The sequence below is a fragment of the Danio rerio genome, chromosome 7, assembly GCF_049306965.1.
Source record: "Danio rerio strain Tuebingen ecotype United States chromosome 7, GRCz12tu, whole genome shotgun sequence".
Lineage (NCBI taxonomy): Eukaryota > Metazoa > Chordata > Actinopteri > Cypriniformes > Danionidae > Danio > Danio rerio.
In genome coordinates this window covers 16942040-16965427 of record NC_133182.1, presented here as the reverse complement: position 1 = coordinate 16965427, position 23388 = coordinate 16942040, and the positions used below count along the sequence as shown (strand labels likewise).

Here is a 23388-nt window from a genome sequence, read left to right as displayed (position 1 = left end):
CACAAAACAGTGCTCAAAAATAAAACGGTGGCCATATTGCATATTAAAACATGAAAAAGCATGTATAAAAGAGAGAGAAAGACAGAACAGAAAGAAGTGTTAGTGCTGTCAGAAAGATCTGTGTACTTCCATAATGCACCTGAAAGTGTTTTGATCACTAAGAGACGGATAACAAGAAACAGTGAGGGAGGAGAAGAACATGTAGAGCTTGCTCAATCTTAAGAGGGTAGTTTTCCAGACACATAATATAGTTTAATTTTATTATAATTGCACTATTAAAGCTAATTATTCTTTGATCTGCTCTTTGATTAATCTATAACTCTTAAGAGTTAAAAATAATGCCGAATGTATGGTTAAAGTAATTATTAAAAAAAAGCAAACAAACCTTCTTTGTAATCACAAGTTGTGGATTTTGTCACTAGGTGTCGCTATAGCAACAAGTGCATTCATGACAAAAAATGTATCTCATGGACATGATTTTATTTTTATTTTTCAATAATAAAAAAAAATGATGCCATTTTTACATACAGTTGAAGTCAGAATTAGCACCACTGTTTATTTTCCCCAATTTCTTTTATCTTTGCCATGATGACAGTACATAATATTTGACTAGATATTTTTCAAGATTTGAGTATTCAGCTAAAGTGACAATTAAAGACTTAACTAGGTTAGTTAGGTTAACTAGGCAGGTTAGGGTAATTAGGCAAATCATAGTATAACGATGGTTTGTTCTGTAGACTATTCAAAAGAATTTGCTTAAAGTAGCAAAGAATTTTGACCTTACAATCTTTTTTTTTTTAATTTATTAAAAACTGTTTTTATTCTAGCCAAAATAACAAAATAAGACTTTCTCCAGAAGAAAAAATATTATCAGACATACTTTGAAAATGTCCTTGCTCTGTTAAATATCATTTGGTAAATATTTAAAAAAGAAAAAATCAAAGGGGGTTAATAATTCTGACTTCAGCTGTATATGTCATAGTCATTGCTTTTAAGCATTCACTATTATTTCCAAGAATAGATGACCTCAAATCGATATAAACACAAAAGATCTCTGTTTTTTAAAAAATTGTTTTTTTGAATTTTGACTTAATTAAATATATTTAAAAAAACTCTAAATGTGACCCTGGACCACAAAACCAATCAAGTGTACATATTTGGAGATTTATACATTAAATGAAATATGGCTGGGTGATTAATCAAAAAGTAATCGAAATCGACATTCAGAACCTATAATCAATCTAGTTTTTCCAGGTTGATTCTTTGATTACTTTCTCTACCGACCGAGTCATGCGTCACATGACCCCACTGAACTGAAAAATGTTCAACCCTTTGCAGAAAGATCTAATTTCTATAGTGCTATTTCAATTACAAATGTTGTGAGCGCAGTATTATATGTTGAGTATTACATTCATTTAATACTACCATTAAAAAATAATATAATTTTTTACTTATTTGAATTGTTTAGATAAATATGATTTATTTTTGGCCGTCACGGTGGCGTAAAACATATGCTGTATAAGTTGGCGGTTCATTCCGCTGTGGTGACCCCAGATTAATAAAGGGACTAAGCCGAAAATAAAATAAATGAATGAATGAATGAATAAATGAGATTGTAAATAGTTTGTGTTTCCTTTAGTTAACTTAAAATCAAGTAATGCACCCTTCATTCAAAATATTTACTGTACAAAACTATGAAACCAAAAAAATGTATAAAACAATTGTTCATTAATCGTAATCAAGTTAAAATGTTCAATTAATTGAGTAATGATATTATTGAGATACAACTCTATTTTGAAAATCTGAAATCTGAGGGTTCAAATAAATTAAAAAAACAGAGTTTTGACATATTTACAGTGGAGAACTTACAAAATATTACCATGGAACATTATATTTACTTAAAATTATAATGATTTTTGCCATAAGTAAATCTATTTAAGAAATCTACACATTTGGAGCTATTGCTATTGTTTTGTGGTCCAGGGTCACACATATAACATTTTAATCAATATAATAAAGATAAAATGAAAACAGAAAATGAGAAATACTACAATAATAAAACAGAAAACTACTGTAATATTATATCACAACATTACTGTCATTTTACAGTAAAATAAGATCAAATTTTACAATTTATTCATACAATATAAGTCATATTCATTGCTTTTAGCAGTGCACCAATGCATAAATGGCCTCAAAACTAAGAGCTTAGCTGAACGCCAAAACAATGCAGATTTTTAAGTGCATGGGGTCTTTAAAATGATACACTTGTGCAAACACAAAGACACAAAGCCATGTCAGTAGTAAAAAAAATTAAAAAGCAGCTTATGTGCAGCCATAACACTATGGGACATTTTACCTGTCTTGCTTCCGTGGCAAAGTGTTACGGTTGAATTTAGGACTGTTAGAGGGAGAGGAGAGGGGACTGGGGGAATGTGGAGGGGGACACAGGAAAAGCATCGGAGAACAGATCAATACAGAATTAAAGACACCCCAAAAAGCTTCCAAACTGAGGAATAGTGCTTCCTTTAGCAAATATATTGAGCAATTCAAGGTATTGGAATAGAATGACGACTGCTTCATTTCATTTGTGAATATTAAATAAATAATTGGGATTGTCAACAAACACAGGAGGATGAAATATAAATAAGAATCTGATTAATTTGTTTAATTTATTTTCTTGTTTATGATGAAAACACTGCTGTCAGTCCTCTAATAATCCACATTTTACTGTATTGAAATCGAGGGGATTGACATAATTCCATTGATAATGCTGTTATTACACCTTTCACACACACACTTTCATGGAAAATTACTGGTAAATTGCTGTAAAGAGAACATGTGTGAACAGACCCTATATGTATATAGCCTCAAACTATTAAAAAACACAACATTTTTGTATCTGAAATATTTTGTGCTCAAAATAAAATATATATGGGTCAGGAACTTTGCTGTCAAAAGCAATTTCAAGAGTTCACACTTAGCTGATGATTGATAAAACGTAATTGGCATGCTGTCCTGGGAGAGAGCCCTGAGCTTGTAATATGCTCCAGCTTGGGGCTCCCTCTCGTTAGAAGGGCGAGAGGGGAGTTTGAGCTCAGGTAGGTCTCCAGGACTCCCCTGCTTGTTGGCGTGTGGGAAGTGTAAACTAAGGTTTATCTTAGATGATAACTTGGATTAGTCGATTGGCTATGGTGTATGCCTTTGGATGGTGGGAGGAAACCGGGGAATCTGGGGAAAACCCATGCGAACACGGGGAGAACATGCAAACTCTACACAGAACCAGCGGAGTTCTTGCTGTGAGGCAACAGTGCTAGCCACTGGGCTGTCATGCTGCCCTTTCAGATAAAAGGAGGGAAACTTCAAGACGAAGATAACTGGAGTGAAAATCTCTGGTTATTTATAACGCGTCCGTAATCATCTGATGGCCAGATTACAGAGCTAATGTGGTGCCAGCTGTGTTGATCTTAAGCATGTGATCCTCTCGAAATTAGTTTATAACCAAACCGCACTTAAATAAAAAAGTCATATGCATAGAAAGTCTTTTAAAAAGTCATGTGTTTAATATTTTAAATAAATCCGTATAAATAAAATGTTAAAATATGGCTGAACATTTTTCTTCCAAACGTCATTTAAACATTTCTGTCATGACAACTTTTGGAGAGATTATTTTAGTATGGTAATAATAAATATGTATAGGGCAATGTTAATGTATTTGATCTTGGTGGAGTAGATCTGCTATGCTGCTGCTGCTGCTGGTTTGTTTATTATGACAGAGCAAGTACCGAGACTTGCTACAGCCAGTATATTCACAGACATGCTGTCTGATATATATATATATTTATATATATATATATATATATATATATATATATATATATATATATATATATACACACGTTTAATATAAACTTCATAATAATTCATGACACTTTTCCCACATTTCAAGGTTGTTAAATATGACCATAAAGACTCAAAAATCCATTAAAATCCAGAATCTAATTCAAATAAGAAGAAAAAAACAACAACTCATTATTATTATGTTTTTCTCAGACTCACCTCTCTGACATGCCTGTCTTGGCGCTCCCTGTCCGCATCAGTGCCGGGTGGACATCATCACGGGGATGCCCGCTACCCACAGACATGTCGATGGACTCGCTGCTGGTGTGCATGCTGCTGACGGATGGGTACCCGAGGGCTGAGGAGCTGCTGATGGTGGTTCCCCAGGTCCCGGTGCCCGTAGAGTACACTGAACCCGGACTCGATGCCTGTTCACTGCCCCCTATGCTGGCACCTCGACCCCCATACAGGGGACTGCTGCCACCGCTTCCTGGGACAGTAGAGGGGGAGTCCAGGGGCCCGCCAGAAGACTGGGTGTGACCGAGGGTGGCGTGAGGGTTGGATATAACCACTGAGTTTTTCATGCTCTCTGCAGTGGTGACTGGGGCTTGCTTGGCAGCTTTGCCTCCAAAAAGTCTGAAAGAAGAAGGAAGAGAACAGGAAACTATGTTTAAGAAGAACTAAGAAAACAACAAACTTCGAAATCATAATTAAAAAGAAAAAATGAAGAATAAAATGTTACATCAAATGAATTATAGAAGTGACTTATACGTTTACTTATTCTTCTAGTTATTCTCCTATATGTAAAGTTGTATTGTACAGTTGAAATAAAAATTATTAATCCTCCTGTGAAATTTGTAATACTTTTTCAAATATTTCCCAAAGTGCTGTTTAATGGAAAAAAAGATTTTTAAAGGTCCCGTGAAGTGCTTTTGGTGTTGTCTCCACTGGCGATTACTTCATGTAGTCCATTGCAAGCACCAGGAGTGTTTTCTCTAGCCGGAATTTAATTCTGAATGAATTACAACTCCCAGAACTCTCTGCGCTCATCAACTCCTATAGCAGCTGACAATAATCTGGACACTCACACACAGTCACAGCTGCAGCTCATGATTCACTGATTAGAAGGACTGGAAATACTGAACACTTTCACTCACACATGGCTGAGTCTTGTTTCTTTATAAACTTTACAAAGCTTTTTCCTTGTTTGATTTTCCCAGGTTTTTGATCCTAGCCTTGTACTTCGTTCTGATTCATTGCCACCAAGTCTGATCTCTCGCCTGTATTTTGACCACGATTATTGTATTACCCTTATGACATTGATTTGTTTCTGTTTATAACCCTTGCCTGTACGACCTCGATTTAAATTGACTGCATTTGGATCTGCAATTCTTTTGTCAGCGTCCCACTCCGTAACTTTCTGAAGCCAATCAAAAACATATATATTTTTAAAGGGGGCTAATAATATTGAAATAATACTGCATTTTTATTTTTTTTAAAATAATTTTTAAACAATAAAATATTACTATTTTTTATAAGTAACTTTTAAATAATTATTTTTTTTTATACGAGATCTATATAATAGATGCACCAATGAGGAAATTTGCCTATACCAGTAACTTTTTATTTCTCTTTATATTTATGTGAGCCAATAGCTGATGTATAGGTAGTTAAAATAATTCTTAAAACAATAAAAGCTCATTTAAAAACAAATGAAAAAAATAAAAAGGAGAACTGAGTATATGTATAAATGTAAAAAACAATTAAATGAATGGAAATGCCTAGATCTTTCTTTTTGCAAAAAGTACAATTTTTCACATTAAAATCATTGCAGACTTCTTGTATTGTCTTAAGAATAAACTCTTCTGGTTTGTAGATGGCACTGTCTTTCCTTCGGAAGTTAATTAACACAATTTCATAATCTTTTATAAGCATTTATAATCTACAAAGAGTAGAGATGTGCATTCCTGCTAGTATATCTACAATCCCCCATAAACACGCTTATACCAGTGAACTGAGATCTTCAGAAGAGCATGATAATTACAGACAGGTGTTTATGATTAAGTCTGGAGCTAAACTCAACAGGTTGGTAAATCTCCAGGAACAGGATTGGGCAAACCTGACTTGAGGGTTTAGAAAATCCCTAAATATTAGTACAAAAAGGTACGAGTAACTCATTGCAAAGACTCTCAGTTTTCATTGTATGTCCCGTTTCGACATGTAAAGCTCAAAAGAAAAACATGGGTTTATCCTTAGAAACAGTGGGAAAAGATTAAACACACTTTGCTCATCAATAACAGGAGTGTCTCCGAGGGAATGGCAAGCCACCCTGGAGAGTCGTGATCCATGACCGCCATAAAGCAGGTTATGTAAACAGTTTCAGAAAGACCCTAATCATGGTGCTGGAAGAGGTTACAAAAACTCATTCCTTCTTTCACATGTTTGGCTATTCAAGAGGGGCCCGCCATGATGAATACAGCCATTAATTGAGGAAGCGTCACTGGAAACACTGATCTATGAGGGTGAAATTCTGTGTGTAGTAAGATTTTTGCTGTTTGTTCAAGTTACTTGTTTAATTTGTTAAGAACACATTTTTTTTAAAGTGTGAGACAATTTACTGTATTTATATAATGTTGAATTTATTCAAATTGTAGCAGATAAAATAATATCAAATAAATGGTGGTTAGCACTGTCGCCTCACAGCAAAAAGGTCGTTGGTTCGAGTCACGGCTTGGTCAGTTGGCATTTTTGTGTGGAGTTTGCATGTACTCCCCTGTTCTCCGAGTGCTCTGGTTTCCCCCACAGTCTAAAGACATGTGGTACAGGTGAATTAAATAAACTAAATTGGGGTAAAATGAGTGTGGAGGGATGTTTCTCAGTACTGGGTGGCAGATAGAAGGGTATCCGCTGCGTAAAACATATGCTGGATAAGTTGGCGGTTCATTCCATTGCGCCGACCCCTGATGAATAAAGAGACTAAGCCAAAAAGAAAATGAACGAATTAATAAATTAATAAAAGTAAAAAAAATAAAATAAATACGTTTGTGCTGGGACAGAAATAAAGATTTTTTTCTAGTTATCTGGCTAGTGAATGTGTAGTTAAAGCATGCTTTGTATTAAGAGGAAAGTAATCTCTGTAATAAAAGTTATCTTAGTTTGGAGATTAAGAAGAGTTTAAATAAAGGTTTTGATTTTTGAGGTTACCACTGTGCAGAAGAGTAGCGCTAATGCTTAGTGCTAAAGTGGCTTAATTAACAACTCCAACAACTCTTAGTTGATTCAATGAACAATAACTGCAAATAGCATTTATAAGATGATGCTTATGTCATACTCTTATTAGCAAAATTAAGTATTTGCATAAATAGATTACATACAATTTCAATGGAAATATACACTTTAAAATATATTGGTTAATTAACATTTTCCGTATTTTACAATTCAAAGGTTTTTACTGTTTATTTATAGTAATGAATTGCATTATGGGACCTTCATCGGTTTTGATATTGAAAATTCAACTCTGCAGTTTAACAAAGTGTCTTAAAATAACAGAAGAAGTACTTGCAGTTTATTACCTGGTTTTTGAAAAAATATATATACAAAAAAATAATAATAAATAAATTTATTTTATTTGCTTTTTTCCCTTAATTTCTGTTTAATGGAGAGAAGATTTTTCAACACATTTTAAACAATAGTTTTAACAACTCATTTCTTGTAACTAAAATATTTTATTTTTGCCATGATGACAGTAAATAATATTTGACTAGATATTTTTCAAGAAACTTCTATACAGCTTAAAGTGACATTTAAAGGCTTAACTAGGTTAATTAGGTTAATTGGCAGGTTAGTGTAATTAGGCAAGTTATTGTATAATGAAGGTTTGTTCTGTAGACTATCGAACAAAAATTAGCTTAAGGGGCTAATAATTTTTACCTTAAAATGGTTTGTAAAAAATTAAAAACGGCTTTTATTCTAGCTGAAACAAATCAAATAAGACTTTCTCCAGAAGAGAGAGTTATTCAAATAATTTAACTTGAGCACAAAATTCACTTGAGGTGAAAAACATCCTGTGAGTAATCTAGAGCCAGTCACAAAGTTTAAACTGCAATACTTAACAAAAAATTCTGACTGTTCAAACAATGCGAATAAAATATATTGCCTCAGAGTAAACTGTGTCCAAGCTCAATTCATAAGATAAGTGTTTTGATCTCATTTGCTCAGCATAAATTTGTTGTTGGGTTACATTTGCCTCAATTTACCCTTGTGTAATGTTCAAATGGACAACCCTTTGGTTATGTTCTGAGCTGGTTTTTCCTTATTGACTTCCATTATAGCGTAATGTTTTGAAATAAAGCTATAATGCTATAGAAATAAAGATTAATTGAATTGAATTAAATTGAATTGACTTGCAAAGCCTTGACACCAAATAATCGTGCACGCTTGATGGTTGGTGTCAGGAAGAACTGGCACCATTAACCCTTTAAAGAGGCCTGTGTAAAAAAGTTTCTGGTTTTTATATGGAGGTCTATGCGTGTATAAATACACTTACTATGTTGTGACCAAAAACAATCCAACAATCAAGAATACATAATAATATGGTGTCATGGCTTTGCATTAAAAATTTCATTATAATGAAAGTCAATAGGGCAAAAACAGCCACGAACATAACAAAATGGTATTAAGTTTTTCCAGAGTGTTTTGTTAAGTTTTTAAAAACTTTCGAAGTACTTTCCCAAAATATGTTTCATTTTGCTGAAACACAGAGAAAGTTATGGCAAAATTAAGACTCAAAATCACCCCAGAGTGGATGAAAACATCCCCAACAGCACACAAAGGTTAAGTTTGGAAAACGTGCTTCATTCATTCATTCAAATTACTTTGACTTGGTCCCTTTATTCATCAGGGGTCACCTCAGCGGAATGAAACACCAACTTATCCTGTATATGTTTTACACAGCAAATGCCCTTCCAGCTGCAACCCAGTACTGGGAAACATCCATACACACATTTTAGTAATTTCGTTTTTTCAGTTCACCTATATTGCATGTCTTTGGACTGTGGGGGAAGACGGAAACCTCTGGAAATCCATGCGAACACAGGGAGAACATGCAAACTCCACACAGAAATGTCAAGTGACCCAGCCAGGACTCGAAACAACGACCTTCTCAATGTGAGGCGACAGTGCTAATCACAGAGCCGCCGTGTTGCCCAAAACGTTTCATAAATTAAAAAAATTCCTTCAAGTACCTTCGTAATGTTGGGGACGAGACCTCGCTGTACTTGTTTCCCTGTCTCGCCGTCTGAGGAATAGTCGCTGCCCCTCCTCCCGAAACAATCGGATTGGTTCTTGTGCTGTCAATATCTGAGGCCACGCCCTTCTCCTTGTCTGTCTGATTGGCTTGGATTGCATGCCCGTTGGTTTTAGGGCCAGGATCTCTAGGTTTATTGGCTGTAATAGCAGTAAGGAGTGGTGCTCGGGTGAGTAGGCTGGACTCGATGCTGCTTGTGGAGGATCTGTTTCCATTGCGGGCCGCGGCTCCGGATCGAGAGGGTCGAGGTAAACTTCGGTACTGCAGCGTTGAGCGAGCACTGGGCGACAGGTAGCCATCCTCCTGAGGGGGTAATAAACCATCCACAGCTCCTTTTAATGACCCTCTGCCACCAACTAGAAGAGCGGAGGATTTAGGAATTTTGCCCAGCGTGGCGGAGCCACTGGTAATGATGGCACCGCTGGCTGTCACTAAAGTAATGCTGGCGGTGGTTATGACATTGGACGGGTTGTGGACACCATTGGGTTTCTTGAAACCAAATGTGCTTGTAGGGACTCGGCCTGCGGTGGTTTTCTTGGCTTCGTCTCCACTGCTTCGGCCGGTGTCCGAGGAGGAATGCTGAAGGATGTTGGAAGAGGGAGACATGCGACCTTTTTCCGAGACCTTGGCGTCATCTGTTTTGCCTAACGGATGAAAAAAGGTTACAGCTGGATGAGTTAATAATGCATAAAACTTGCAGATAAAGTCAAACATTGTGTGTGGGATTACAAAGTATGATTAAATTATTATATAAATATATGTTATTTGGCTGGAAAAATGACCAATTTATGATAATTTAAAAAAACAGGTCCAGGTTTGCTGTGCTTCTATTATGGCTTATGCGCCTGCTATTTTTTTAAAATCATATATTAATCAGACTAAAAAATATCAACAGCAATTCTAAAACTTATAATTATTATCATATTTAATTAGTCATTATTAAATAATAAACATTTGATTTATTTGTTTTATTAATAAAAAAAAATTAAGCAAATCAACAGAAAATTATTGGTATTTTTGTATTTATTTTACATTGCTTTGCCTTAATTTGTGTTGGCCAAGTGCACCTCCTGTCTTTCCTCCTTGTTTTCAACTACCCGCCCGATTATTTAGACCTTGGTATCCTGATTGTTTTCACCAGTCTCTCGTATGCTTTGTTCTATATATTGTGCTGCGTGTTCTCATTTCTTTGCTGGTTTGTTCCATGTGAGCTTGTCTTTGCTTATCTTGTATCCTAGGCTTGTATCCTTAAATAGTGTTTTGTTGTGCCTGTTCTTCTAGTTCTCTTATTTATCGATTTTATTTATTTATTGTTTGTTTGTTTTAGCTACTACTTTCTTTTTCTTGTTGCTAGGGTTTGCTTAATTTTGTTCTAATCTTTGTCTTTAATACAACTATTTTTGTTCCATTTTTCTGTCAATCCCAGTCCTGTGTTAGTAGTTGATTATTAGTTGTCTACTTGATTAATTTCTCTCTTTAAGATTCTAAAAGTCTTTATTTAATTTTGTTTCCTCCGCTTTTCAGCCTAGTCAGTCTAGTTTCCTTTTTACAAGGATTTACATTGATTTCCTATTTTCTTTTAGAAAACAATTTACAATTACTGCTGCCTGTTTGCTGTCCTGTCTTGTCTTATACTTTTCAAGTCCTATCCTGTGTCCTGACTTCCCTGGCCTGGAGTTTACGTGGCTTGCTCCTAGTATCTAATTCTGGTTTTGACCAATGTTGCTCCTACTTCTGGCTGGCAGTTTATTCTGGTGCCATCTTGTCCTTACCACTGGCTCCCCTGTGTTCCTGCTTCTACTCTTTTGACCTTGTCATCTCCTTGTCTGTCTGCTTGTGCTTAATTCCATCAATAAACATCTTTTTGTTCATTGCTGCAACTGGGTCCACTTTCTTGCAACCACAATCACAACAATATAATTTTTCTTGTTATTCTTATATTATTTTAAAATAGTAAACATGTAAAATGTGATTCCATTATGAATATTACTATTAAAATATGACAAAATATTAAACAGATTAAGATTTAGCATGTTTTGTCTTGTTAAAAATATACAAATATTTCTAAAAAAATTTGGAAAAATAATTAAGAATTGCAATACTTTATTAAAACTATTCTGTTTGACAGAAATCAAATAAAACAGCAATTTCTCTGATCTGCAGTGTTTGTTTTAGTGGTTTCTATTTAGAAATCACTATGACTACACACTGACAATGTTTATTACATATTAATGTAACTATATAAACATGATAAATATATTTTTTCATTATTGCCACTACTTTAATTAAAACAATTGCACAAATTAAGATAAAGCGCTCTTACAATATTTCCTTGTATAAAAAAAAGAAAAATTAATATAAAGAAGATGAAAACAGATTCCACTGGATGATTTATTGTGAACTGCTTAGATGTATATCTATTTAATTAAAAGTCATACTGCGATATGCTTTATTTCACGATCTAAGTGCTTTTGAAAAATGAACACCTACCTGTCCCTTGTGTCTTGATGATGCTGGATCCTGAGGAAACAGATGTACTCTTGGTACGGGGCACAGTCACTCCAACCTGTGCGCTCATGCCTCTCCTCCAGGACCCTGTCTGAGTGACTGGTGCAGTTTTTCGTCCAGAACTGCTCTTATCAGACTCCTCCAATACATCCGAAGGGTTTCGACGCCACTTCAGGCCCGAGTCTGATTTGATGCTGCAATCCAAACCACCGTCAGACTTCTTGACCTCATCGATGGATCGAGAAGTGTTACGTTCAGCTGCTGAATGCTTCTCTGCATCAGTCTGAGGCTATGGAAAACACAGATTTGGTGAATGTAGAGTTTTAATAGCACACTGTTTAAAAAGTACTGCAACTTTTCATTTTTAAGCTGAATTCAATCAACTTTACAAGTCATTTCAATGTACAGTTGAAGTCATGTTATCGTGATTATCATGGTCACAATAATTTTACAGTGTACTCACACTTACCAAATTCACCATTACATAGGGCTGAGCCAATAAACGATATTAGAGTATATCAAATCTTGATAAAATTGATGTCAACATTGATAAACTCTGGACTTTTTTACTATATATTGATCTAAGAGCCAATCACACAGCAGAAATGTGCAACAATGGGAATCTAAAAGTGTGTTTATATTAGAGATTTACCAAATTTTCGGACACTGAAAATTTATTGGCCTAAAATATGTTATGCCATTCAATGGAACCTCTAATTTTTGTGGCTTCAGTCATTTTTGGGCTACTCTTTTAAATCTGGAAGCATTAACAACTTACAGTATATCAGAATATACATCGTTATTGTTCAATATGGAAAATAATAATTGAGATTACATTTTTGCCATATCGCCCAGCCCTACCATTACAATATAGTAAACATTCAGAAAATCCAAAACTTTAAACTCAAAGTTTTTGTTTCAAAATGCTTATTTGTTGTATTTTTTATTGTGAGATGGAATGTCAATTGCTTTGGCTTAAATATTGACACTTTATGAAGGTCTCGAGTAGAGGATTGTGAGAGTTGGGTTCAAGTAAACAGAGAGAGAAGCGAGTTTCATCAGAAGAAAGAAGAACATAACCGCTTTATGTAAGATGTAGCTGGATCAAAAATAAATGTTGTGCAGAGGGGGGAAAAGACACCGAAAGGAACTGAGAACAATAGTAGCTTTGTATGGACCGATCTCCAATTACTCTGTTTAAAAAGCTTGGGGTATAGAAATGAAATAATACAGTGTGTATGCAGGCAGTTTAGTATTCAACCATGATTGATAGATGCAGTAAGCCAATTTTTAGCCAATGCTAGTATGATTTTGACACGTGTTTTAGAATTGTTTTCTTCTTGGACTTTGGTTTATCACTATTAACCCAAACAATCTACAAGCTTAACATACACAGGGTAGGAAAAATGCAACACTACGATAAATGATAAATTAAGTCTGTACAACAATATTTTGAGATTAGCAGAGTAATTAAGGGTGCTTCCACACCTGTGGATCGATTCTTTTGTTCCAAAACAGGGATTAAAATTGTTACAATGTTTATTTTTGTTCTTGGTGTGGTTAGCTTTCACATGGCAAAGTTTCTAAACGGACCAAAATAGCTTAAACAAGTCCCATGCAAGTAAACTCTCCTCACATTGGTTGGAACTTCAGGACTTATTTTTCCCATGGATTCCGCTCAGCTGTCATGTATCGTTATTTTAATTTATGATGATGAGCAATAAGACATTATAAACGAAACGTTGAACTTTAATTTTGACACCCACATTGTCACCAAATATAAACCAGAGGGATAAGACTTTCTTTCAGTTGCCAAGGATTGTAAAAACCTATCTACTGAATCAATCAATCTGTTAAAAAAAACACTGGCTAGAATTCTGCATTATAGGCCTACATTATAGAGGGAAATAACAGATGAATCGAGACTGCAGTCAGATCATGAAGCAGATCAACTTTGATCTTTCTTTTGAGGTGTCAGTTCAGAAATGAACAAAACAATAGGCCTAATGCAAAATATTATAAGATTAAAATATGGAAAAATTATCAAATGGTAATCTCTGTCAGTGAATAAACAGCTCTCATTAATATTTCAGCATGCTTTCACTTTCGTATTTGACATGAAATGCACATTTACTGGTAAGAATATTAAGGCTATTACACAACCACAATACACTGTGATATAGCCTGGTTCGTTAGTTACTACAATTGATCCGCGCCAGAGTATGTTTCCATTGAGCTGAGACTACCTCATTCAAGCTGTCTCGGACCAGTTGTTTTGGTGCAGATCCAAATGTGATTTCTAGATTTACATATGCAACATGAACCATGCTAATTAGGCAAACAAGACTTCTTGTTCTGAGAGATTCTGAAACAAACATTCAGTGACGACTCGTATTAGACTGGGGGGATCCTTGTCTCTTATCACTGCTCTGTCTTTCTGTGTGACATTTGTGTGCCTGTCCTATTCTCTCTGGTTCGAGTTTGAGTTGTACATCTATTCAGTAAGTCCAAGCTAAATCTGCTTAAATCTACTAAAAAGAAAGTGAAAGTGAAGTACATCACGTGATTTACATTTTACACACACGTAGTTGATTCCCTGTTAATCCATAGGGTAAGAAGCGGGTGCTACCCTCTGTATGTTTTTCCAGCGGGAGCAGTTTAGTAAGGGGCTTGTGATGCCGAAGATGTTTTTTTCTCTTTTCAGATTGCTCTTAAGTTATTTAGAGGTGGGGAGGGTTTAGTTAGCGGGTGTTGTTGGCACCGATTTATTCCTTCCCTCTATAAGGTTTGTTTCAACTGATTTGTAAGGTAATTTTGCATTCATTGTACACATTTGTAAATATACTTTAGGTGATTAAAGTCAATCTGGATTGACTGCTGAGACTGCAGCTCTGCACAAGACTTTTGGCCAGCTGAGAAATTAAAATGGTCATGCCGAACTGAGTCTGGTTCTCTCAAGGTTTTTTTTCTTCACTCTCCTATTGGTGAAGTTTTTTTTCCCTCTCCGCTGTCGCCACTGGCTTGCATGGTTCAGGATCTGAAAAGCTACGCATCGATGAATTTGCTCTTCAGTGTTTGGACTCTCAATTATGACTTTAAACCACACAGAACTGAGCTAAACTAAACTGAACTTAAACACTAAAACCTGAACTACACTGTTCCAGTTACTATGACCATTTGTGTGAAGCTGCTTTGACACAATCTACATTGTAAAAGTGCTATACAAATAAAGCTGAATTCAATTTAATTGAATTGATTAAATATTCTTTTTCCCCCCTTATCTTTATTGTAAATAAAGCAAACCACTTTTTACCATGTCCGTTGTCTATGTCAATCCATAGCAGCTAATGTCTCAGGGAAATCTTAAAAATATTGGGTTGTCGTAATTATGTTTAGCCCTTTTCATCCTCCAAGCCACACAGGACGTTACAGTGTGAAAGCACTTAAAATCGAACAATGCTTTCCACGAATTTGGCTTCTGGGCTCTGATTAATGCACAAATATGCGATACTGGATAAGAATTCTTATTAATAAATGCACAACACTATGTGTGTATGTGTGTACCAGTTTAGGTGGTTAACAAGGACCTCACAAAATTGTATAATGTCATGCTACGACCTAGTTGTACTCGATTAAAGTGGATATGAGAACATGCCTTATTCCTCGTAATTCAAAACTCTTAAAATATCCTGTACAAGATTTTAATTTTGCCACAGGTTTCATATGGAGGTCAGATTAAATGGTAGGGGTAGAATAAGCCCAATTAATGGGTGTTGTTTAAATGTCTGATAAAATAAAAATTAAGTAACTAATAAGTTTTTTAGATGTTAGTATCAGTACTGTGAGTTTTAGGATATCTAAAAGCTAGTGAGCAAAAAAACAGTGACAAACTTTTAGAAGATATAAAACTGATATAAACTTGTACTGTAAAGCTTGTGGTTTGTCATGTCCACCTAAATGGATCAACGTTTTTATTCATCACCTCATAGTTTAGGTTCTTATCAAATCTTGACCAATCAAATGCTCTCTAGTATTTGACATGCCCCGCCCCCTTCAAGATGCTTCACATTTGATGCGCTTCAGCTGAACTACTGTCACAGGTAGAGCTGAGAAGAAACAAAACGCTATTGGTTGTTTTTGGAATAAGGGGAGGAGCTACTCTATGTCCTATCCTCTCTTTATGCTTTAGTTGAGATTATGCCAAACTTCGAATAAAAAATGCACATTCCAAAGCGGCTCACAGAACTATAAAATACACTACGCCAATGGATAGTCCTTGTAAACCATTTATACAAGCGTTTGTGTGTATGCGAGTGTGTGTATATAAACGTCTGCAGGTCATACCTGTCCATTCAGGCCCTTGCGGGACGCAGCTGGGGTGTTGGCGTAAGAGCTTATGGAGGAGCTGGTGTTGATGTCATCAGTATCAATCGCATCACTGATCCCACTGCTGACTGAGCTACTGTCATCCCAACTGAAAGACAAAACGAGAGACATAGATTTCAGAAGAATCTTCAGAGCGGAGTCTGTCTTCAAAGATGAACTATTTCATCAGCGCACATTTGCTCTCAAAAGGAGCGTTAGTGATTTTTGAACCACATTATAGAGTTATATGAAGAACACACAATATGATATGCTGAACTCCACACTTTTGGCTCTGCTCGGGGTCACGGTGGTTAACCAGAGTGACTGATCACTGTGTTTAATATCATCCACTTGCTTACGGGTGGCCATAATCATTCTGACCGTACTATGACAACAGAAGAAAACACAAACAAACACACAAACCAACGCAAACTCAGCAGGCACACAAAAGAACAAGTGAACTGTTTGACCTTTAACCCCAATTTGTCACAAAGAGAAGAGAAGAAATAGATGAAAGTTGGTGCTGAAAAAACAAGCAAACAAAAAAATCAAACACATATGAAGAAGAATAGACAAAAAGTTTATGAAGGCACAGACCACTCTACTCTATATTATGCCCATGGCAACTAGCTGCTATTATTTAGAAATATCAGTCCACTTTATATTAGGTGGTCTTAGCTATTATCTATTACACTGAAATGAATGATTTGTTTGAATGTACTTACTGTTGTAAAGACCTATTTTACATTGTTCTTCAATCAATTAAATGCATGTAATTACATTTGTAATTAAAAATATTTGTAATTACACTATTGACCATCCCTTGACCCATTCTTAAAGGGGTGGTCCACTATGATATCATATTTATTCTATTAGCTTTTATAAAGTTCGCTGAGCGAAGCCTACAGAAAAAAATACATTTGGGTTAATGATGTCATAAACCCTTCAGGTTACACACATACATCCCGCGCAGTGAAGGGGAGTGGCCAGAGGCGCTGTAATGTTATAACAGAGATGCTTCTTGGTGATGTGGAGCTGATCTGCGAATCACAGTACATTATGTTAGCTGACCAATCAGAGCCTTTTGAGGGCGGGTCTTCAGAGGAACTAGGAAATATGTCGTTTTCATGTTAGCAGAGTAGCTGTATGTAATCAAAGTAAGATATATGAAAAAAAAATAACAACGTGTTTTTCTATGATGGAAGCATGAGCACACATTGCTTTACACCCCATAAACACAACCAAGCCTTAAAAATACACTCTGGACTACCCCTATAACCTACCCGTGTCCCACCTCAAGGGCACTTGAAGTGTTCTGCAAGACATTATGAACACATTTATTTATTATAAATAAAAAATGTTAAATAAATTAACATTTATTTTGTGTTGCAAGTATATAAACATTAAGACTACCAAATATAAAGTAGGACCAAAAATCTATTTAATTTACATCACCTTGGTGTAACTTTTAAATAAAATGTCTAAAAAAACGTAAAGGAAATTGAGGAAGTTCGAACCACAAACCTTTATTTAATTTTAATGAACACACATTACCATGCTTTATGAAAGTGAACAATTCACTCAAAAATGAACATTTTCTCACACTTTAGTGGTTTTATGAATTTCTTTCATCTGTTAAACACAAAACAAGACATTCTGTAGAATGTTGAGGGAAAAAAACCTATTTTAGGAATAAAAAATACTATAGACTGCATTTTTTTGCAACATTTTTAATATACCTTCTTTGGAGTTCAACAGAAGAAACTCAAACATGTTTGAGAATGAGTAAACGATGGCAGATATTCATCTTTGGGTGATATTTTCAATAAAATCACACAGATAATACACATAAACACTCTCTACCTGACTCGATGTCTGTGGCCGCCAAGGATACCAGTAGCCGGAGCGGAAATAAGAAGATTTATCTCAGAGAAAAAGTGCCTCATGATCATAAACTCGAAATGCACACACACAAAAAAACTGTATTTGTTCCACACAAGTCCATGCAGTCTCAAATCTCCTCCTTCGTCTTGTCACTCCATATGTCTGCTTTTCTATTTTAGTAATTTGATCCTTAAAAGAGATATTTCAGCGCTAGCGTTCGCTGGAGTCGCCATAGACCGAAAACCCAGAGAAGCACTCACTCACATCCACACAGAGCATGAGGAGGACAAAGACAGAGAGACAATAGAGCTCCCAAAGACACATTTACACAAGCACACGCTCGTTTTCTCTCTTTCACACACTTGCGCATACTGGAACCACCCTATACTGGGTCTAGGATGCTAATTAGAGATCAGCGTTTTGAGTGTAGCTTGAATGAGGGTTTTTCTCTGGCTCGATACCCTGCCATTAGCGTCTCCAGTGGCCCAGCAGGCCAACCAGCCGTCCTTCTTTAAACAGCACCTCCACATCGGCCCACCGCAGCCTGCATTTCTGCATGAGAACTCAATCCTGCGCTAAAAACCTGCTGTGCTGACGTCAGTTTCTTCAGTATGCACATATAAACACACATAATCTATAGGCCAAATACACTTGATGGTTATCAAAAATATCAGAGAACTGGAGGTGACATCGATCTTATTTCTTGTTTCTACATTAAATGATTTGCATAATGTATTAGGATTTTAATTGTTTTTATATATATATAAAAAAGTGCAAATTCTGCTATTACCTGTAATGATTTTCAATACTGTGCTTGCTTTCCCAAAGCGGTGCAATATCACCACCCTTTTTTCTTATTTATGTAGTTTATTTTTTATTATTTACTTTTCAACAAAGAAAGTGGGACATGTTGGGAAAGAAATTTTAAGCACAGGGATAGAGGGATTTGGGGTTAAACCAGGCTAGTGTGTGTGTGTGTGTGTGTGTGTGTGTGTGTGTGTGTGTGTGTGTGTGTGTGTGTGTGTGTGTGTGTGTGTGTGTGTGTGTGTGTGGTGGTAGAGTAGGTTAACTGGCAGGTTTTTACGAAGACCGTTACTTTCCCAAACAGTTTGGGGCATTCCAGACCTTTCCGATCTCTGCTCTGTGGTACAGGAATGACAAAGCTCACTGACCACAAAACATATAAGAGGTCAACAGGCGTTCTATTCTGTCCACTGCGGTTATCGTTTTTTCCCCCTTTTTACATCAACTATTTTACCAATTCACTTCATATTTGCAGGTTTTTCTTGCAATCTGAGTCTAGTTCAAGACATTTGAATAAGCCAATCAATTAAATCGTTGACTTGAACCGATTGACTGACTCACTTGATTCATCATTTAAAGAAAAATGGGGTACTTTCCGCTGAAAAAAACATGTAAAATAGATAGAATGGAGAATGTAGGGTGTATAACCATTTCTACACAAAAAGGGTAAGTAGATCTGACACATAATTTAGAAATGAATGCCATTGCATAATTTTTAAGTAGAAAAAACTCAAATTAAATGTAATATTTCATTTCAGAACCTCACTTTTTTTCCCTTTTTCAGAGCTGGATGTGGACAACAGATTTAAAATTTTTCCAAATGTACAGAAAATCTTCCACACATCTCATAGCTGCAAAAAAAACACACTTCTAGATGCATTTTGCCAGGTTTATCAACATGACAAGACCAGAGTGACCATGTTTTCATGAAGATAAATATGATTGCAAATTTGACTTTGATATACTGTGAGAGTTCAATCGAGTAGTTTTCATTAAATAATTGTTTGTACAAAATTGTCAGTTAACTTTTTAAACTTTATTTCTTTATAGAAAGTAATCCAACATAGAAACAGCTGCACATCTCTGAAAAATACCACAATGTTTCTTTATTGAATGATTCAGCATTGTTGAATGAAACGAGTGAGTCAATGATTCAATGGTCCATTCTTAAATACATGCACCCAATTCATTCTAGAATAAATACGCCTAAATACAGATTCAGGTAAAATAACAGTGCTGGTATTGTTGGATCTCAGTGCTGCATTTGACACTGTCGATCACAGCATACTTCTGGATAGGCTGGAAAACTGGGTTGGGCTATCTGGCACGGTCCTCAAATGGTTTAGATATTACCTTGAAGGTAGAGGTTACCATGTCAGTATAGGTGACCATAGGTTGAGGTGGACACCCATGACGTGTGGAGTCCCACAAGGCTCGATTCTGGCACCTCTCCTGTTCAACTTTTACATGCTCCCTCTGAGCCAAATAATGAGAAACAACCAAATCTCCTACCTTAGCTATGCTGATGACACTCAGATCTACCTAGCCTTACTGCCTAATGACTACAGCCCCATTGACACCCTCTGCCAATGCATTGATGAAATTAACAATTGGATGTGCCAAAACTTTCTTCAGTTAAACAAAGAAAAAACTGAAATGATTGTGTTTGGGAACAGAGATGAGGTTCTCAAGGCAAATGCGTACCTTGGCACTAAGGGTCAAACGACAAAAAATAAGGTCAAGAATCTTGGTGTGACTCTGGAGTCAAATCTGAGTTTCACTAGTCATGTCAAAGCAGTCAGTAAATCAGCATACTATCATCTCAAAAACATAGCAAGAATCAGATGCTTTGTTTTTAGTGACGATTTAGAAAAACTTGTTCATGCTTTTATCAGCATCTGGGTGGATTACTGTAATGGACTCCTCACTGGTATTCCTAAAAAGACAGTCAGACAGTTACAGCTCATCCAGAATGCTGCGGCCAGAATTCTGACCAGAACCAGAAAATCAGAGCACATCACACCTGTCCTCAGGTCTTTACACTGGCTGCCAGTTACATTCAGAATAGATTTTAAAGTATTATTACTGGTCTATAAATCACTAAATGGCCTAGGACCTCAATACATCACAGATATGCTCACTTAATACAAACCTAACAGATCACTCAGATCATTAGGATCATGTAAACTAGAAGTTCCAAGAGTTCAGTCAAAGCAGGGTGAATCAGCTTTCAGCCACTATGCCCCTCGCTGCTGGAATCAGCTTCCAGAAATGATCAGATGTGCTCCAACATTAGGCATGTTCAAATCAAGACTGAAAACACATCTGTTTAGCTGTGCCTTTACTGAATGAGCACTGTGCTACATCCGACAGATTTCACTATCATGTTTTTCTCTTCTTCTTCATTCTTTTATATCACATTTTACCTGTTTTTATGTTTTGTTTTGTTTTTACGCATTTTTATTATTTGTTTTTATTTTTATTTTACTTGTTTCTTTTACTCTTGTTTATGTAAAGCACTTTGAATTGCCACTGTGTATGAAACGTGCTATATAAATAAACTTGCCTTGCCTTGCCTAAATCAGCCACCTAATGACCGTTCACACCAAATGTGTTTTTCAGTTCTGAAAACGGGAGGCGCACTGGGCTGCCTTTTTGATGACTTTAGAAAAGAGCAGTGCGCTGAACCTTCTTTGATTCTAGGCTACCGCTACATTAACATTGCGTGCTTTTTCAACACAGAGTGGGCTTTTTTCAACTGCAGGCGCACAGAATGCAATAGCAAAAACATGAGGCGCAGCAGGCAGTTAAAACAGGAGATGCACAGCAAGTATAAGCAACATGCAAAATGCTCGTGACCATTAGAAAACCATTCAAAAATGGCATTTCACTACACAATAAAATTTGTGTTCGGTATGATTGGGATCTAAAACAGTCCCTTGCTGCCTCCTACAGGTGTTTACCTTCACTTTAGAAAGTTTCATGGCATAACATTTTAGAATTTTAAATAGTATTTAAATTTAGTATTTAGGTACACCTTACTAGTTCCGGGTTGGACCCCCTTTTGCCTTCAGAACTGCCTTAATCCTTCGTGGCATAGATTCAACAAGGTAATATGAGGAAATATTCCTCAGAGATTTTGGTCCATATTGACATGATAGCATCAGGCAGTGGCTGCAGATTTGTCAGCGGCACATCCATGATCTTAATTGTGCTCTTATTGAATTGAGATCTGGTGACTGTGGAGGCCGTTTGAGTACAGTAAACTCATTGTCATGTTCTAAAAACCAACCTGAGATGATTCACGCTTTATGAAACGACATGTTATCCTCCAATCAAATGTAAATGTCCTGGAAGCAGCCATAAGAGCATGGGTACACTGTGGTCATAAAGGGATGGACATGGTCAGCAACAATCAGTTAGGCTGTGGCGTTGACACAATGCTCAATTGGTACTAATGGGCCCAAAGTGTTCCAAGAAAATATCCCCCACACCATTACACCACCACCACCGCCACCAGCATGAACCATTATTACATGGCAGGATGGATCCATGCCTCATGGTGTTGACGCCAAATTCTGACCCTACCATCTTCAGTTTGCTGATCTTAACGAACAGGAGTGGCACCTGGTGTGGTCCTCTGCTACTGTAGCCCATTTGCCTCAAAGTTGGATGTGTTGTGTGTTCAGAGATGTTCTTCTGCATACCTCGGTTGGGACGAGTGGTTATTTGAGTTACTGTTGCCTTTCTATCACCCCAAGCCAGTCTGATGCTTGGTTTGAACTGCAGCAGATCGTCTTGACCATGCCTAAATGCATTATGTTGCTGCTATGTGATTGGGGGATTAGAAAATTGCGTTAACGAGCAGTTGAACAAGTGTACCAAACAAAATGCACGGTGAGTGTATATTACTGTCTATGAAAAAACACCTAAATTCCACTTCAGCTGCTTCTGTTTCATATGCAAAGGTAAATTAGGCTTTTTGTGAATTCTGCAATATTATTAGCAACAACAACATAGAAACAAGCTGAAAACAAATCTTAGCATGCAACAGTTAGCTTCAGTCATATGCACACAATTTCCCAGCAACAAAATTGCGGGCAGTGAAAATGCTGAGTGGCTAGTCATTTTGGAAAACCACTAGCCACAGAGGGTGGTTTGCAAAATAAAGTTAAACCCTACTTCCTAGAAAGGCTGTTACAGTTGAAATAGTTCATTTAGGTCCAACACTTTGTGCTATGCGATTAATGAAATTATATTTTACATTTTAATTTTGATTTACAATTATAAAAAAAAAAGGTCCACACATCAGGCAAATAAATGACTACTGACAGAATTATCTACTGTTGCATCACATGAGAAATGAGTGATGGAAAGGCCAAATCTCACAGAAAAGTCCCTTAATTTGAATTTTTTAGGCTAGCTTTTTTTTGGATGAAAAAGTGTTGATGCAAATAATGAGAACAGAGCGCATTTCCAGAATGAACTGTGACGTAGCTAACATTAGCTGTTTTCATCCATGTTGATGGAAACGCCAAGATCCGCATACATTTTGAAAATGCACATAAAAAACGCATGCGCATAACTGAGTAGGATACACTTTTTATACGATAAGAGAAGATAAACTACAATGGAAACACTTTTACCCTATGAATTCCAGTATTCACATAAAAAAAAAAAAA

General features: G+C 36.2%; 1 protein-coding gene across 24 annotated transcripts in view; it reads right to left on the bottom strand.

Annotated features, from left to right (window-relative positions):
* nav2a (neuron navigator 2a) overlaps positions 1 to 23388 on the bottom strand; it is a 386862-nt gene that overhangs the window by 38234 nt on the left and 325240 nt on the right. For 11 of the 24 annotated variants that reach the window (XM_068222552.2, XM_073908169.1, XM_021477726.3 and 8 more), the window contains 5 exons: positions 15998 to 16127; positions 11636 to 11942; positions 9084 to 9789; positions 4060 to 4476; positions 2360 to 2425 (listed from right to left, as the gene is read on the bottom strand). In XM_068222552.2, the coding sequence (XP_068078653.2) occupies positions 2360 to 2425; positions 4060 to 4476; positions 9084 to 9789; positions 11636 to 11942; positions 15998 to 16127 (1626 nt within the window). Of the gene's footprint in view, positions 1 to 2359; positions 2426 to 4059; positions 4477 to 9083; positions 9790 to 11635; positions 11943 to 15997; positions 16128 to 17881; positions 18197 to 23388 lie in introns of those variants that run through there. The other 13 variants (XM_073908175.1, XM_073908180.1, XM_021477728.3 and 10 more) reach the window with 3 other exon arrangements.